Source organism: Schistocerca gregaria, chromosome 3, assembly GCF_023897955.1.
Source record: "Schistocerca gregaria isolate iqSchGreg1 chromosome 3, iqSchGreg1.2, whole genome shotgun sequence".
Classification (NCBI taxonomy): Eukaryota; Metazoa; Arthropoda; class Insecta; order Orthoptera; family Acrididae; genus Schistocerca; species Schistocerca gregaria.
Window position 1 is genome coordinate 693466848 of NC_064922.1, and position 19715 is coordinate 693486562.

The following is a 19715-nucleotide window of genomic DNA, read 5'->3' on the forward strand; positions in this document are numbered from 1 at the left end:
CTAAATAACTGTTTGTCCAGACGCAAATTACAACATGTTTCGAACGAATGTTCTTTAGCCGTCAGGGGGACACCAATCAGCGTGATTGTCTTCGTTGTAGCTTTGTCTTTTACAAAGATGTGAACAGCGGTATGACTTTTTTAAATGGCATCTGGTATTTTTTTATTCGGTAATTCATTTCCTCTCCTAGAGAACTATTGAAAAATGCATCACAGCGTACCATTCACTGAAATACAACGTTATTAATTACATAACACAACATTGAGTTTGACGCTTCCAGCGCTTAGTGCAGGTACTTGGGCTAATGGAACACATTCACGTGCTCACGTTGACAGAGGACAAATGTAAACATAAGTAGAATGCACACCCGTCATTCCGTCAGCCATCCTCAGTTGAAGAGTTGTGTGAGTGGAATATAATCCAACGAAGAGAAGGTAGAAATGCTACTCATCTATGGAGAATACAAGTTAGCTTAACAGTAATTGCAATACTGTTTTCTTATGCAAGGGTACATTTAGTACAGCAGTTTAGCCCTTTTAAATACTGTTGTGTAGAGTAAGCATAGATTAAAGGCTGCCCTTCCTACAAACTGCATCGACATAACGTTTTCTTTTACTGTTGTTGTCGTTGAAGGTAGGCGAAATGCTACGCAGGCAGCGGAACTGCACAGAGAGCGATATCCTGACAAGAACCCACCTTCCCGACGGATGTTTTCTCGTCTTGTTGGGACACTTCGGGAAACCGGAAGTTTCAACACACGACAAAGCAATCGTCGTAGCACTCGCAAAGGCGAAGCTGCCGAAGTTACTGTTGTCGCTTCCGTTACTATGAATCCACATATGACCACGCAGTAGCTTGAACACGAGATTGGCATTCTTAAACCCAATGTACATCATATTCTTACACGTCGCCGGTTCCATCCTTACCATGTGCACCTACATCAAGAGTTACATGAGATGGATTTCCAGAATTGTGTACAGTTCTGACGGTGGGCACAGCAGCAAATCCTCGCCAACCCGAATTTCTTCTCCAACTATTTACCGATGAATGTTCCTTCTCAAACAAAGGACAGGTAAATACAAGGAACATGCATTATTGGTCCAGTGACAACCCATGATGGCTTAGACAGGTGGAACATCAGCGTCAATAGAGAATTAACGTCTGGTGTGGGATGCTTGGTACTACAATTACTGGCCCTTTTTTTATCAATGCTCAAAGGTAGTCTAAACGGCACAGCGTATGCCAACTTCCTCAGACAATTTCTTCCTCCTCTTCTGGATGAAGTGCCGCTAAGAACCAGAATGCTTATATGGTATAAAGACGAAGGATGTCCAGCACATAATGCCTTGCGTGGACGTCCTGTTCTGAACCGAAGGTACCCTGCCAGATGGACTGGTCGAGGAGGAACAGTTACTTGGCCTGCTAGGTCTCGTGATTTAAATCCTCTGGATTTTTTTCTTTGGGGATGCTTTAAAGACGTTCTCTATCGCGATATTCCAACAACTCCAGAGCTCATGCAGGAGCGTATCGTGTCTGCTTGTAATTTTCTTTAGGAGGCAACACTGGAAGCAGTAAATAATTCTTTCATTCAATGAGTGCACCACTGAATCGGACTCCAGGGTCACCACCTTGAGCACCTTTGATTGTTCTCCTCCTGCGCAATGGCAGAGGAGAGTCAAAGTCAATTTTGCATTGTGTTTTTACTTGGTTTTCATTTTTTTCTAACAACTCCAGCAAGTGGACGAGCTTCTGATCCCGGGCTCAATGTCAGTGTTGTGTTATGTAATTAATAACGATTTGTTTCAGTGAATGGTACACTTGATACATTTTGAGTAGGTCTTTAGAGAGAAAATTAATTACCGAATAAAAAATATAGGGTGACATTTAAAAAAGTCATACCGCTGTTCATATCTACGTTAAAAACAAAGCTACAACGAAGGCAATCATGTTTACTGACGCCTCCCTGACGGCTGAAGAACATTTGCTTGAAAGATTTTGTGAGTTGCATCTGGAAAAACAGTTATTTAGTGTATTCAAGATAAATGGGACACCCTGCATATATATAGTGATATTTAAAAAAATATATCTTTTTTTATCCTGTAATATAAAATATCTCGTTCACAGCATTACGATTTATAGTGCAAATGATGACGGAAACTGTAACGAATTAACTACTGGTATATCACAATCCACGGTATGGACTCTGAAAACTTCAAAACGAAATTCATAATTAAAATGAAGCTGTTGATCAAAAGAGACGTAACTTCCAGTTTTGATATGTTGCGTTATTCGTGAGAAACTAACGGAGTTAGTGGTGAAAAACATTCTGGGAAAAAGGCAGATGGGTTATTGGAAAGGTAGGCATATATGTTACACGGGTTAGGCTATCATTACTAAAAGCAATTATTTACAAACAAATTAAAGCAGAATATCCGCTTTACGGGTTCTAAGCGTTTGGGCCTATCTCCTTAATCACATTCGCGGTATTGCGTACTGCTGGAACACGTTTCACAAAATTATTTGTTTTTTCTATGCTGTAAACTGCATTTATTGTTCATACAGTGAATGGTGTATCATAGGTAAAATTTCAGAGTGAGAAGATGTATAAATTACAATGAAACTAATGCACAGACAATCTAAAAAAAGAAGAACTCTATTCAGCATGGAAGTATTTTTATATAGGGCTCGTTTTTTATATATATTTCAGCAATCGTTCACTTCGCTGATGTCCTCAAGATACGATAGCATATCTTGCTTCTTTCATTGTTGCACACCTTCATAGGCTAACAAAGAACATGTAGGTTTTGCAAACCCGTACATTAAAAATGTTGTGCATACGAATTGAAAGCTAAAAAAATCAAGAACAAGAAGCAGTACCATTAAGCAAACAAGCATTGGTTTCAGAGTTCCAGATTCATATGCGAACGAAACAAATACAGTAAACGTGAAATTAATTGGATTATGAAAGCATACTTTTCACATCACTTCCTTCTCTTCCTGGTTATTCGAAATATATCTGTAAGAAAACAAGTTACATTAACAACGTCAAATACGTGGTATTATTAGAGAAAGTAGGCATTTAAGAACAGAAGAACGTTGGAAATTGCATTCCTAACGCTATGTTATTCGTGTAGGCACTATAATTTTTGGTATTTAATGCAACTGTTGCTTGCACTCTATACAAAGAATGAACGAGAAGCAATCGTAACCAGTAGTCTGCTCATGTTTTGGTCTGTTTAACATGGCGGTAGGCCACACTGACTCAGGCTTCAAAACCTCTTACAGTGTAAATCTATAGTGCCATCTCCATTCTTTTTTACATCAGTGGGTGCGTATATACAATTGCTGGACAGAGTAAGAGGAGGACAATTACAGAGTGGCGTATAGCGCAGTATAACGTATACAGTTGCGATACTTGTGGTCATTTTTGTTACACTCTTCGACAACACCGTTCCAAGCGGCCAGGAAGATATACTTCTGAACACGACATCGTATGAGTGCGAATAGCATCGTTTATATTCGGTAGTAACACAGTTTTTTTACAATTGGCAGCATATGTCACGAATAAAAATCGACAATAACTAAAGCATGAGACCTCATTTGTCTTTCTCTAGTTGCCTAAGGACGACGGGATATAAACCGGTACATTACATGACAGTTTCTTTACGACACTCTTGTGTCGTTTTCTTTTAACAATATCCACGAATATTTCCTCACTATGAATCTACTGGGAAAAAATAAGTCCAATATAATATAATCTAAAGACTAAAGCAATAACTAGCGGATAATAATTACCTCTTCCTGTCCAAACTGTTGAACAATGCACTTCTCAAGAAATAATATTACATCAGGACTAAGTGCCTACCCAAAAATGGTTTTGACATTGATAAAACAAAACGTTAACAAGAACGAGCTCTTGTAGAATTCAGCCGATTCACTAGAGCTATTACCCTCTGACTTTCAAGTTCTCAACATAAATAAAGATATTTATGGCTAGGAAACAAGTTGGGTCTGGCGGGGTATTAGGTCATTTTTCAGACCTTTCGCAATTGCAGTTCGAAGATAAAGTACATTTATTGGAAAAACACAACAAAAAACTTTAAATAAAAGATTTACTTTAAAAAGGTCTGCATGTTTGGCCTGATACCTACAGTCTTTCACCGATAGGTCTAGAATATTTTTGATATGTATTCAATCTAAATGACATTTTAACATTATAGCTTTGAAAGTTAACTTACAGTGTTATCTGCAAATATTTCGAGTTAACAACTATAAAGCAACAAATGTAGTTACGTCATGTGTCTTACTTTTCAGATACTATACTGTTACAACACATCAAGCTTTAATGTACGTGCTGTGTGCGTGTGCGTGTGTGTTCTTTTGTGAGCGCCCATGTCTATATACGTCTTTTTCATTCTGAATTGTAATTCATAGAGCTGTGTAAATATTATCGAACATCGAACATATGCAAATGTATGTTTCTCTTCTGAGAAAAATTTAACAACTGTTGCAATTATTGTATGATCAGTGATGAGGAAATACCATATCTCTACGTCTTACAGATACACGTAAATAATTCTGTGACAGAACTGGTCACAGATCTGCAGATTTTATTCAGCTGAACATGTTGCAATGAGCAGTTTTGAATTTACCAAATACATCAGTTTTAATGATGGGTCATCTTCGAAATTTTCGGTTATTTACTTTCTTGTATTATCTCTCTCATTCGATAAGTACTACAGACAAATAACCGGTTATTATTAGTATGACTTCCTCCTCTAAAGCTGCACAGCACGCCTTCAACTATTTCGAAGGGATTAAAACAGGACTTTAGCTTTCCATGATCTTTTATGTCGCTGTAAAGTTATGTGAGAGTTGTAGCGTAATTGTTAGTTGTTGATTGACCATAACGAAAAGCAATTTTTGTGTTTCCTCCGTTTGTTTTACGTAATCGTAGTATCTCTCAATTGTTTATAAAGTCTTAGTCAGGTGTGTACTATACTAATTCCGCCGTTGCTTACTATGAATTGTGGTCATGTCAATGCAGTAGCTAAATCAAACGCTAACTTTTTGCCTTTCATCCCGTTATGGATTTGAACCCACCCGAAAGCTGTATACTAGTTGAGAGATTGCTATCTGCTGATTGAAAGATAAAAACTATCTCTTAGAACTGGAAACCAACAGACAAAAGGCTGTTGTTAATGGACACCAGTCGTAACATGAAGGCAATGTATCCAACAAAAGAAAACAGAAATTATAAGAGAATAATAAAAATATTAATAAAAACCGGACGTTCTCACTGTATGTCTGCATATTTACGTAAAATTCCCAAAAATGTGAGTGCACCTTTACATCTTATAACATTAGAAGAGCTTTTTTCCACTAGCAACAAGCTATACTGTAGATTGCCACATACTACTGAAAGCATCTTTGACTTCTACTCGAATTCTGGAATATATGGAACGTTTGAAATGAATTTCTAATTCAGTGTACAGGTCACACTGGATAGAACCCCGATCTTCAGCTTAACGAATGCCTTCCTCTGCAACAGACGTAATGGGTTATTTAGTACTGACTAACATCAAAGACACAAGACACGAATTTGAAGATATAAACAGTAACAAAAAATACTGCAAAATCTAAAGAAATTTCTGAAGGTAAGAGGGGCTTATATGTCAAGCTTGAGACTTCCCTACGCAAAAAGCAGATTTGACAATAGTTCTTAACAAAAAGAAATCAAACTCAGTCAACTATTTTAAGGAGCTATCAGAAAATTGTAAAAAATAGATCTTTACAGGAAATTTTAGTAGAAATTATGTTTATAATTAGATTAAAATACGTGATGCTCTAAAGTAAGCCTGCCAAAAATCTATAGAATCATGTCACAGTCATCAGAGTGTAATTTTGTATTATAAATTCAGGCAATTAATTTTCCACTTCTGTAAGGGACTATATTACGTTAAACTAAGATTTTAATCAAATTCAGTACCTTTGATATATCTCTCGTCAGTGTCCAGAATTTTCTTATTCACTGCTACATCTTTGTCTAGGACAACTAGCAAAAATTGTGATTTTCAAACGAGTAGTGTCGAATACATGTGATGCAGTATGCAAAGAGAATTATAATGTTAAATACAGAGGAGTGATAAGTGTATATTCAAAGCATCTATGAAGGGGGAGAGCTGTCTCATGATTTGATAGAGATAGGAATGGGGGTCCATAGAGAAGATACAGGAGATATAGTATTACAGTCAGAGTTAATAGAGATTTCGAGGACTTGCGATCAAATAATACAGAAGGCATTGATAAAATAATTGAGGAAACTGGACAACAAACTACTGTTCACGTTGGTTTACAGAATCTATGAGGCTGAAGACATACTATCTGGGTTTCAGAAAAATATTTTCCACACCATTTCTAAGATAGCAAGGGCAAATAAGTGCAAGAAATGTTGCGTCAAAGTTGCTGATAAGAATAATGTACAGAAGATCTGAATGGGACAAATAACTAACTGAGCGCAGAATATGACTTACGAGTAAAGAAAAATGAAAGTAATGACGTGTAGGAAAAATGAGACCAATGAGAAATCTGTCATCAAAATAACGAACCACGACCGGCTGGGGTGGCCCAGCGGTTCTAGGAACCGCGCTACCGCTACGGTCGCAGGTTAGAATCCCACCTCGGGCATGGATGTGTGTGATGTCCTTAGGTTAGTCAGGTTTAAGTAGTTCTAAGTTCTAGGGGACTGATGACCTCAGCAGTTAGGTCCCATAGTGCTCAGAGCCATTTGAACGAACCACGGAGTAGATGAAGTGATGGAACTCTGCTACTTCGGAAGCAAAGCAACAATTGATGGACGAAGCAAGTAGGACATGAAAAGCAGACTAGCACGTAAAAGACCGCAAACGTGTCCAGTAGTAGAGCATTCGGCCTTTTTCTCAAAGAAATTACTGAAAATATACTTTTGGTTCAAGTGGTTCAAATGGCTATGAGCACTATGCGACTTAACTTCTGAGGCCATCAGTCGCCTAGAACTTAGAACTACGTAAACCTGACTAGCCTAAGGACATCACACACACATCCATGCCCGAGGCAGGATTCGAACCTGCGACCGTAGTGGTTTAGTAATGATGCTGAGATCCAAAAGTACAGCCGCCTATACTTTTGGATCACAGCATCATTACTAAATCGTGGAATGTGGTAAAACGGGAAAAGAAGTAAATCGGAGGGTTTGAAATATGGTGGCATAGAAAGATGTTAAAAATTAGGTGGACAGGTAAGGAATGAGGTGGTTCTCCACAGAATCTGTGAAGAAAGGAACAAACGGAAAACACTTACAGGAAGAAGGTACAGTATGGCACATGCGGTAAGACATGGCGTAGGAATACACAGAACGAGGTGGCCGTGGGAAGTGAAGGCGAAACAGGCACAAGCGCGTAAACGTTGAAGAACGGAAGAATAAGAAGGAGAAGTCACCAGAAGGGGCTGTAAGGAGTAAAAACTACAGGAGAAAACAAAGATAGAAATATATCCAACAAATAATTAGACTTGGGGTACAAGTCATACAAGGAGATGAGAAGGTTGACACAGGAGAGGACACTGACAGTCATTGACAGAACGATTGACCTGCTGCGTAGTGAACCATTTAACCGACGTTATGACGTGAACTGGCGAATAAGCGCACCTGTCAACTATAGTCCTTACAGTCTTACCGTAAACATTGTACTTACGCATTGCCTCTGCTCCCTTGAAAAGCCCAGATACTGTACGACTTGGGCACTGGAGTGTTCCCTGCCTAATAGCTGTGTTTTCCACCATGTGCGTGAGGACACTCGAAGGTCCAGTACAGATTCTGAGGTTACCGTGCAGTGAAGACTGTATCTTACGTCCACATGTCAGGAGCGCTGATTCGTCTGCTGTACACATATTACTTGTACCCTACACACCAGTCTTCACTACACCTGAGCTTTAGGTGTTTACTTCCACTGTAGTGACTTGACCATTACTGTTTCGTGTGCGCAGAAACGTACCCGACATGCGGGCCTGGGGGCTGCTGTTGCTGCTGCTACTGCTGCTGCTGCGACCTGCGGCGACAGCGCCGGACGTCTCGGACAACGAGGCGGAGAGCTACAGCCTGGGCGCCGTCAGAGGGGGCTGCGACTGCACTGAGTACTGGAATTGCGTCATGAGGTACGTCACAAGCACACTCACTTGCCGGCTGCCGGCAGAGTGGATCCTTCTCGTTCCACTGAAATAAAATCTCCCTGAATCATCCCATCTCATACAATTTTGTCCTCCAGAAATGGAGCCAATACTTCTCCATGTATACTATTGCTATGGACTTGAAATTGTCCATAGCTGCTCACCAGCTGAATTCAACTAATGGTGAAAATTTATCATCACTTTTCGGGTGACACAGTCTCTTCCATGCCATGCCAGACCGCAGAGCCGTTCCGCTTCTGATTCCAAAACATTATCCACCAACATTCTTGGATGTATGCATGCAGAGGGTCTAGATCCGACTGGAAATGGCCATCCTAACACCATGTACCGCACCAAAGAATCTAACCCTGTTAGGGCACCTAGGTTATCTCAACACTGCAACCATGCGAACTTGATGCTTAACAGAAGTGGCCTATATTCACACCTATATAAGAATCTCCCTACCCTCTTTCCATTAAGCATACCGTACATGCAGCCGCATCAGAGGAGTACCTGTGAAGTGTCCAGAATAACATTTGCTTCAAGAACAGAGACAGCAGCCTTTCAGTGGTTGCAGTGGGAACGGTCATGAATCAGAGTACACAATTCAAGTCAGTCAGATTACAGACAGGCAGCCTTGAAAATAATTATGATATTTATATCTACATGTACATGCCAACTAAGTGTCCATCAGAAGATACATCGGACCAACTTCAATTATTTGTCTACCGTTCCATTCTCGAACAGCGTGAGAGAAAAACGAAAACTTAAATTTTCCGTGCGAGCTCTGACTTCTCTTGTTTTATTCTCATGATAAAAAAAAAGTCGTGTGACTAGGGCCTCCCGTCGGGTAGACCGTTCGCCGGGTGCAAGTCTTTGATCTGACGCCACTTCGGCGACTTGCGCGTCGATGGGGATGAAATGATGATGATTTGGACAACACAACACCCAGTCCCTTAGGGGAGAAAAATTTCCAACCCAGCCGGGAATTGAACCCGGACCCTTAGGATTGACAATCTGTCGCGCTGACCACTTTTTTTTATTTTTTTTAAAGTCTCGTTTTGTTCGTTTTCTTTCGTTGCATCTGCTCGGCGCGGACGTCGCAAGACACCCGTTTGACTTCGTCGTAGATCCATTTACTCAGTTTTTTTTTTTTTTTTTTTGCCGGCATACCTCTCAGCTACCGGGGGCGGACGTTCTCATTATTATTTCTCCCTATTCAGCTCAGCGCTAACAAAACATTTCCGCATTGGGAGGAGGAAGTTGTTCATGACAATTTCATGAGACGTTCGTGCAGCAACGAGACACGTCTTTGTTTTCATTATTGAAACTCCTACTCGCATATCACATCCGTGACACTCTCACTCCTATTTCGTAGTAATACAAAACCATCTCCCCTTCTCTGAACTTTTCGATGTCCTCCGTCAAGCACATTTGATGCAAATTCCACACCACCCACCAGTACGCCAAAAGAGAAAGGACAAGCGTGATGTAGGCAGTCTCCTTAATAGATCTGTTGCAATCCGTAAGTGTTCTGCCATTAAACCGCAGTCTTTTGTTATGGGAAACTGTGAAGTAATAGATGCTCTGTGCTTCTCTAAACACCAATATTGGGGTTTATAGACTAGCGTCGTTTTTGTGCAGAATTAGCGTGGAAACATGAGGTATTGCGACATACGTATAACTTCTAAACACGCAGTTTTTATGTAGGACAGAAATTAGAGTAATGTGCTTGGGAACTGTTGCTGCAGAATACTTCTTTTGTTACTGTAGCAGTCTTCAGGTCAAGAATTTATGAGAAGTCTACATGCATTATTGAGCTACCGCTCCCTGTCACACAAGAATAAGTAACCAGTAGTTAACAGAGATTTCAGTGTAGATTTTTTGAAAGATCTGGTAGGAGAAATTAACTGCAATCATTATTTTTCTGCTCCCGTCCGATGTCAATAGTGAATGTTCCATCTCATCGGCAGCATGACAGCAAGCCCCTGGTTAGGTACGCTTTCATACACAGTGCTCAGGTTGGAACGTTTACTCTATATACAATTGTTACTGGTCTATATGACCCATGACGCACAATAAATGCAAATTTAAACAACGTGGCACCTTACAGCTTGAGGCATGTTCACACACAAAGCAGTGAGATTTATTGAGAGCAGGACGCAAAATTTTAAGAATCAGTTGTAAGAGGAACATGGGATGAGTTATGGATAGAAAGAGATGCTGATTTGAAATTCGCTGTATTCTATATTGAATTTTTGTCGAGATTTGAAAAACTTGCTAAAACGTTATCCAGAAAGTCCAGTGGACGACTAAAAGCAAATTTATTTGGAAAAAAGGAAAAGAGAAATTTACATGAGGGTCAGAGCAAGTCAAGACCCGACGTTACATTCATTCTACAGAAAATACTGCAATCTTTCCAGAAATTCCAGAAATATGTATGTCATGACAGATATTAAACTTCCTGGCAAATTAAAACTGGGCAAGTGCTCCACCATCTGAGCTACGGAAGCACGGCTCACACCCGGTACTCACAGCTTCACTTCTTCCATTCTGGCATTCTGGAAACATCCCCTCGGCTGTGGCTAAGCCATATCTCCGCAGTATCCTTTCTTTCAGGAGTGCTAGTTCTGCAAGGTTCGCAGGAGAGCTTCTGTAAAGTTTGGAAGGTAGGACACGAGATACTGGCAGAAGTGAAGCTGTGAGTACCGCCCGTGAGTCGTGTTTCGGTAGCTCAGATGGTAAAGCACTTGCCCGCGAAAGGCAAAGGTCCCGAGTTCGAGTCTCCGTCGGGCACACAGTTTTAATCTGCCAGGAAGTTTCATATCAGCTCACACTCCGCTGCAGAGTGAAAATCTCATTCTGGATGACAGATATTAGCAATAAAAGTAACAAGATAAAACTATACGGGATATTGTGAAACGAGGGCAGGACAATCAATGAGTGTACAAAACACCACAACAATTAAACTAACTGATAATGTTGTGACTGATAAGTTATAAACTGCGGCTTTGGTTAACAATAGCTTTCTGAATGGAGCACGTAATACAGGGTTCAGAGGTTCAGATGCAGATGCAAGAGAATATATATAGCATAAAACTTCAAGGAACTGTAAGTAGTAGCAACAGCCCGCATTGAAATTAATACAGTTAAAAAAAGTTGTAGAAAACAGAGGATGTGGATGGAATCAAACAGAAATCTGAAAAGTTGTTCTAACTTAATAAGTAATGTCCTTAGTGATATATCTAATGCACCACTGGCAGTTCTTCCAGACAAACCATCTATAAGAAAAACGACAAGAAAGTTTTACGTAACTGTCTTCCAGTTTCCTTGCTGACGTCTTCTTCCAAAACACTCGAAAAAGTGATGTACTCAGAAAAGTATCACGTTTAAGTAAAGACAACTTACTTGACACGTCGCAGTTTGGATTCTAGAAAGGAGACACCTAACTAACCACAACTGTCAAATCATCTAAATAAAACAATAACATACTTTGCAGTAGCATCAGCCAAACTCTAATCTGGCATTCCACCTAATAACTTTTAACAAGAAAACGCGTAACATGTGGAAAGTATTTATACCTCTGAGCGTTCAAACGTTGGGGCTATATCCCGGCAATTTTCATCCCTTCCGACGAAATCTATGCAAAAGTTGTTTTTTTTTTGGGGGGGGGGGGGGGGGCATCAGTCTTTCTACTGGTTTGATGCGGCCCCACACGAATTCCTCTCCTGTGCTAACCTTTTCATCTCAGAGTAACACTTGCAACCTACGTCTTCTATTATTTGCTGGGTGTAACCCAAGCTCTGGTTTCCTCTACAGTTTTTATCTTCTACAGCTGCCTCTAGTACCATGGAAGTCATTCCCTCATGTCTTAACAGATGTCCTACCATCCTGTCCCTTCTCCTTATCTGGGTTTTCCACATATTCCTTTCCACTCCGATTCTGCGCAGAACCTCCTCACTCCTTTTCTTATCAGCACACCTAATTTTCAACATTCGTCTGTAGCACCACATCTCAAATGCTTCGATTCCCTTCTGTTCCGGTTTTCCCTTAGCCCATGTTACACTACCATACAATGCTGTACTCCAGACATACACTCTCAGAAATTCTTCCTCAAATTGAGGCCGACATTTGATATTAGTAGACCTTCTTGGCCAGGAATGCCCTTTTTTCTATTGCTAGCATGCTTTTAATATCCTCCTTGCTCCATCCGTCACTCGTTATTTTACTGCCTAGGTAGCAGAAGTCTTTAACTTCATCTACTTCGTGACCATCGATCCTGATATTAAGTTTCACGCTGTTCTCATTTCTGCTACTTCTCATTATCTTCGTGTTTCTTCGATTTACTCTCAGTCCATACTCTGTACTCATTACACTGTTCGTTCTATTCAGGAAGCCATGTAATTCTTCTTCGCATTCACTCAGGATAGCAATGTCATCAGCGAATCGTATCGTTGATAACTCTTCACCTTGAATTTTAATTCCACTACTGAACCTTTATTTTTTTCCATCATTGCTTCCTCGATGTACAGATTGAACATTACGGTTGAAAGGATACATCCTTGTCTTACACACTTTTTAATACGAGCTCTTCGTTCTTGGTCGTCCACTCTTAGTATTCCTTCTTGGCTATTGTATATATTCTATATGACCTGTCTCTCCCTATAGCTTAACCCTATTTTTCTCAGAAATTCGAAAATCTTGCACCATTTTACACTGTCGAACGCTTTTTCCACGTCGACGAATCCTAAGAAAGTGTCTTGATTTTTCTTTAGTCTTGCTTCCATTATTAACCGCATCGTCAGAATTGCCTCCCTCGTGCCTTTACCTTTCCTAAAGCCAAACTGATAGTCATCTAGCGCATCCTCAATTTTCTTTTCCATTCTTCTGTATATTATTCTTGTCAGCAACTTGGATGCATGAGCTGTTAAGCAGATTGTGCGATAATTTTCGCACTTGTCAGCTCTTGCCCTCTTCGGAATAGTGTGGATGATTTTTTCGGAAAGTCAGATGGTATGTCACCAGACTCATACATCAACGTGAATAGTCGTTTCGTTGCCACTTCCTCCAACGATTTTAGAAATTCTGATGGAATGTCATCAATCCTTTCTGCCTTATTTGATCCTAAGTCATAGAAAGCTCTTTTAAATTCTGATTCTAGTACCAAGTCCCCTGTCTCTTCTAAATCACTCCTGTTTCTTCTTCTATTACACCTCATGTTAGTAAATTGTCGAAGTGTCTGTAGCACGATCCCTGAGTTACTGTCGGAAATAAACAGTAGCAGTGCGAATATTGTATTAGGTACCGAAAGCTGGTAGGAACCAGACATAAATAGCAGTGAAATTTTGAACTCGGATTGGACAATGTTTAAGAAGGACAGGACTGATGCTATGGGAGGTGGTGTGTCATTGCAGTTAAAAGCTGTTTAAACGCAGTTGAGATAGATACTGGGTCGGACTGTGAAATAGTCTGGATAAAGCTGTCAGACAAGGATTGACCATTGCATTACGATGTTTTTATAGACCACCAGCATCCGCAACAAGTGACGCAGAAAGTTTCAGGGAAAGTCTTGCGTACACAGGAAATAAATATACAAATTATCGATTAATTATAAGTGGAATCTTTAATCTGGCGTCTATTGACTGGGAAAATTATGCGTTTATCATAGGGGGCAGAAGTAAAGACTCGTGTGAAGTTATTCTAGGACCACTGTCAACATACAACCTTGAGCAATTGGTTAGAAAACCAATTCGAGATGGGAACATATTAGATATCTTGGCGACAAACAGACCAGATCTTTTTGAGGAAGTTAATCTAGAAGAACATATTAGGGACCATAATGTCGTTGTGGCTTCTATGTCAGTGGAAGTTGCAAAAACCACAAACAGGGTAGAGTTTTCTTGTTTGGGAAAGCAAATAAAAGTGTAGTTAATGAATATCTTCATAGTCAGCTCCAGGCATTCACCGCGGGACACAAAGATATTGAGCATCTTTGCTCGTAATGTAAAGGTACTGCCCACCACTGGCTAGAGAAGTATCTGCATAGCAAAAATATAGGGGAGGGAAAGGATCCACCTTGGTACAACAAACATATTAGGAAGTTGCTCAGAAAGCAGAGAATTTGGCACAGTAGTTTTAAACGTAGTCACTGCCCCGCTGACAAACAGTAATTATGTGAAATGAAAGCAGCTGTCAAGAGGTCAATGAGAGATTCATTTAACGAATTTGAAAGCAATATTTTATCTGCATATTCTAAAAATAACAACAAAAAATTTTGATCGTATGTAAAATCTATGAACGTTGCAAATAATTCAGTACCTTCTCTTGCTGACAGTGCGGGTAATGTAACGGTTGATGATAAACAGAAGGCCGAAATTCTAAATAGCTTTCAAAAACTCATTTACGGTGGAGGACTGCAGCACCATTCCCCCTTTCAGTTATCGAACAAACGCAAGAATGGCTGACATAGTGGTTGTTGTATCTGGGATTGTGAAACAGTTAAGATCCTTAGACGCCAGGATGGCACCTGGTCCAGACGGTATCCCAGTAAGATTATATGTTGACTATGCTACAAATATAGCACCATTCTTATCCATCATCTATCAGAAATCGTTGGAAAAGCTGAAAGTTCCACGGGACTGGCAGAAGATCTAGGTCATAGTAATCTATAAGAAGAGTAGAAAATCGGATGCACATAATTACCGCCCAATTTCGCTGTCGTCGGTTTGTTGTAGAATCATGGAACATATTTTGTGTTCAGACATAATGACCTTTCTAGACTCTGAGAAGCTCATCTGCAGAAACCAGCACGGTTTTAGGAAACAGTGGTCATGCGAGACGCAGCAGGCCCTCTTTGTGCACGATATCCAACAGGCTCTAGATACCGGCTCCGAGGTTGATGTCACACTTCTCGACTTTCGAAAAGCGTTTGGCTCAGTTCCGCACTGTCACTTGCTCCAAAAAGTGCTCGCTTATGATCTATCCGATGACATATGTTGTTGGACAGAACGTTTTCTAACAGACAGAGAGCAGTATGTCGTCCTGAGTGGGGTGACTTCAACAGAAACAATAGTAACATCAGGTGGGCCCCAAGGTAGCGTAATAGGTCCGCTGCTTTTTAAGATTTACATAAACGATCTGGTTCATGGTATTGACAGAGGCATATGACTGTTTACCGATGATGCTGTAGTCTACAGGAAAGTAGTATCACACTGAAGTTATGTACAAATTAATAAGAATTTGCAGAAAATAAGTGCATGGTGTAATGACTGGCAGTTATCTCTCAAAATTAGTAAGTGTAACCTACTGTGTATAACAAGGCGAAAATCCCTATTAATGTACGAGTGTAAAATAAATGCCCAGTCCTTGGAAGCGGTAACAGCCGTCAAATATCTGGGTCTGACTATTCGAAATGATCTCAAATGGAATGATCAGATTACACAAGTAACGGGCAAGGCTAACTCTAGATTGCGGTTTATTGGTATAATCCTGAAGCGATGCAGTCCTTAAACAATGGAAATTGCTTACGATACGTTAGTTCGTCCAGTCTTAGAGTATTGTTCGTTTGTATGGGACCCTTACCAATTGGTTCTGAATCAAGAGATTGAGAAGGTCCAGAGAAGAGCGGTCAGATTCGTGACTGGTACATTTAGCCATCGCGAGAGCGTTACAAATCTCACAGAAAGTTTGAAGTGGGACACACTTGCAGATAGACGACGCGATAAACGGAAGGGGCTGCTCACTAAATTCCGAAATCAGATCTTCACGGAGGGTGCAGAGCATATATTATTACCACCAACTTTCAAATCGCACAGTGATCACGATTCAAAGATAAGGGAATTTAGAGCTCGTACTGAGGCGTTCCCTCAGTCGTTTTTCCCTCGCGCGATCCGCGAGCGGTAACATGGGGGGGGGGGGGGGGGGGGGGGGGGAGAGGAAATATGGCTTTCGCGCGAATTGTGCCCTTCGCCACATATCGCTTGGTGGCTAGCGGAGTATATATGTAGATGTAGATATAGACAAGTCTTCCCCCTCATAGAGGTTTTCAATGTATTCCAACCACATGTCAGCTCTGTCATCTGCATTTAACAGTGGAATTCCCGTTGCACTTCTAATGTTATCACCCTTGCTTTTAATGTCACAGAAGGTTGTTTTGACTTTCCTGTATGCTGAGTCTGATTTCTTTTTCGATGTCTTCACATTTTTCCTGCAGCCATTTCGTCTTAGCTTCCCTGCACTTCCTACTTATTTCATTCCTCAGTGACTTGTATTTCTCTAGTCTGAGTAGTAGTAGTAGTAGTAGTAGTAGTAGTAGTAGTAGTAGTAGTTTTATTCATCCGTAAATCTCTTTTTACAAGGATATAGGACATGTCAAAGTATTTACAAGCTTAGATCAATTTACAATAAGCCAATTCGTATACACATATATTTACAGACTTCTAGTTAGACACAATCATTAGATTTTACTCCTGGTATACAATAATTTATTTACAAATAACTCATTAAATAATGTAATGCCACACTATTCACTCATATTTCACTATCAGTCACTGCACACACTTTACACACATTGTTTCATAGCACTTCACTCACTACATACACACACACACACACACACACACACACACACACAGGTGATCCATGGGCCATTTTCTGTACTGCAAGTTCCCATTTGCTATCCTGAAAAACTGAGTCAGCATCCCTTCATAATGAGTGAGATGTTGAGCTTAGAAAGAGGAAGAGGTGTTAGTATTGTGCTATGCATAGCTTGAGGGGAGAGTGTCTCTAGAAAGGAAAAAAGAAGAAAAATAATAAAGTGAAGGTGTTATGTGGAATATTGGATGTTTTATAATCATCATTATTATTATTATTTGTTTGTATAACATTTTTTTATCAAACCCCTACTCTGCTTTATCTAAGTAATCCTTCAATGTATAAAATGTATTGCATAACAAGTACTTTTTAGCTGCCTTCTTAAATAAGTGTATTTTTGAAATTTCTTTAATCTCTTTTGGTAATTTATTGTACAGTTTTATTCCTTGGTAGAAAATGCTGTTTTGAGTTTTATGTTTATTTTTTTTTTTTTTGTAAATGTAAGTTGAGTCTACCTCTTGTTGCATGGTCATGGACAGAGCTGTTTGTGCAGTAATTGCCAATGTTACTTTTGATGTGTACAACTGACTGGTAAATGTGTTCACATGGAGCAGTTAAAATTCCCAGTGTTTTGAACAGATCTTTACAATGAGCTCGACTACTATTTCTGGTTATTATTCTTATGGCTCTTTTCTGGAGTTTGAAAATTGTGTTCATATTTTGTGGATTTGTTCCCCAAAAAAGAATGCCATAGCTAAGAATTAAGTGTACATATGAATAATATGTAACTAAAAGACACTGCATGTTACACACAGATGATAGAATTCTAAGGGCATAACATGCTGATGACATTCTTTTTGCAAGTACCTTTGTGTGTTCGCACCACTTCAGCTGAGAGTCAATATTCATTCCTAGAAATTTTGCATTTGTTACACAGTCTATAGAGGTGCCATCTACATTTAATTTAACATTGTCATTTTTCCTCTTCAAACTGAAGTTCATGGCATTAGTTTTCTTTATGTTTAATGTCAATTTGTTGCTTATTGACCAATCGTAAACTTCCTTGAGAGTTTCATTTGCTTTCTCGGTAAGGAGTTCTCTTGTTCTCTCAGTGACTATAATATTGCTGTCATCAGCGAAGAGAATTTTCTCACCATGAGTAACACTACTGGGAAAGTCATTGATGTATATCAGGAATAGTATTGGTCCTAATATGCTACCTTGTGGAACCCCTATATTAATATGTTTTGGTTCTGATAAGTATTTTACTAAATGTTTAGATCTATTTGAAGTATGTGTTATCTCTACTCTTTGTACCCTATCTGTTAGGTATGATCGAAACCAGTCATTAGCTACCCCTCTTATTCCTAATGCTTCTAATTTATTTAATAGAATCTTGTGGTCGACTGTATCAAAAGCCTTAGAAAGATCCAAAAATATGCCTGTGACACACTCATCTTTATCAAGAGCATTAAGTACAACTTTTGTGAATTCTACTATGGCTGACTCCGTATTTTTGCCACTTTGAAAACCAAACTGTGATTTGCTTAAAAGATTGTATTTATTCAGATAATTCATTAATCTGTCTTTCATAATTGCTTCTATTATTTTTGAGAATGCTGACAGCAGGGAAATGGGCCGGTAATTTTCTATGTCTTCTGCATTACCTTTCTTAAGCAAAGGTACAACTCATGCCTGTTTTAGCTGCTCTGAAAATGTCCCTGATGTGAAGGATTCATTTATTATATTTGTTAATGGGCCTTGTATAATCCCTATGCATTGTTTCAGTACACACATTGGTACATCATCTAAGCCTTCTGACTTTTTATTTTTTAGCTTTTGAACAGTTTTATTGACTTCATTCTCTGTGGTTGGAAGTAACATCACTGTATCTAGTGCAACAATTTTTGCAGGTGTTATATTTGTTTTGGGGAATTTTTGCTGTAACTTCTCTGCAATACTTGAAAAATGCTCGTTTACATAGTTTGCTAAGTGTTGTGGATCATTTATTACCTTATCCCCCTCCCTTAGCAATATGTTATTCTGCGTTTGTTTGCCTCTCCCCGTTTCCTTTTTTATAACATCCCAGACTGCTTTGCTTTTATTCTCTGCATTATATATTATTTTGTCATTAAATGACTTTTTTGCAGCAATCAGCACCTTCCTATAAATCTTTTTGTAACTATGATAGAAATTTAAGAATTCTGGATCATTGTGAATCTTTTTCATGGAACTGAGGTGTTTAAGTGTTTGGGAGGACTTCTTAATACCTGCTGTTATCCATCTGTTTTTGTGAGATGTTGATACAGCCATGCATACTTTTGGAAATGCTGTTTCAAAGTTCAATTTAAACAATGTGGAGAATTTGGAGAATTTCATATTCACATTGGTTTCCTTATACACTTCATCCCAGCTTTGTTTTTCTAGTTCTTTTGAAAAATCTTTTATTTTGATTTCTGATAGATGTCGTTTATAGGCTTGTAGTTTAGGGAATGATTCGATGCCTGATTTTACTGTTGTTATTTGACAGAGATGGTCTGATAGTCCGAGATCTTTTACAGCTACATCACATTTTTCCCTGTCTATATTTGTGGCCACATGGTCAATTACTGATGCAGTCATTGTAGTAACCCTTGTTGCACTATTGACCAATAGGGACATGCCAAAACTTTGAAGGATATTTATGAAGGTGCTGCTGGATTCATTTATGATATTAGTGTTGATGTTTATGTCCCGACACAGAATTATGTTGACCTTTGTACTTGAGACTTTATCTAGAACTTCTGTTAATTTATTGAAAAAAGTGTCCACACTACCACTGGGAGATCTATACACACACAAAATGATTAATTTCTTGGTGATATCGAGCCCTGATAATTCAATAGCTGATATTTCAATGTGTTTGTCTTCACTTACTGTAC

At 39.3% G+C, this 19715-nt stretch overlaps 1 protein-coding gene across 1 annotated transcript in view; it reads left to right on the forward strand.

The window, feature by feature from the left end:
- Positions 1 to 19715, forward strand: part of LOC126355093 (chymotrypsinogen 2-like) — a 417116-nt gene that overhangs the window by 287481 nt on the left and 109920 nt on the right. Inside the window, exon 3 of the mRNA XM_050005289.1 lies at positions 8023 to 8190. Within this exon, the coding sequence (XP_049861246.1) occupies positions 8023 to 8190 (168 nt within the window). The remainder of the gene's footprint in view (positions 1 to 8022; positions 8191 to 19715) is intronic.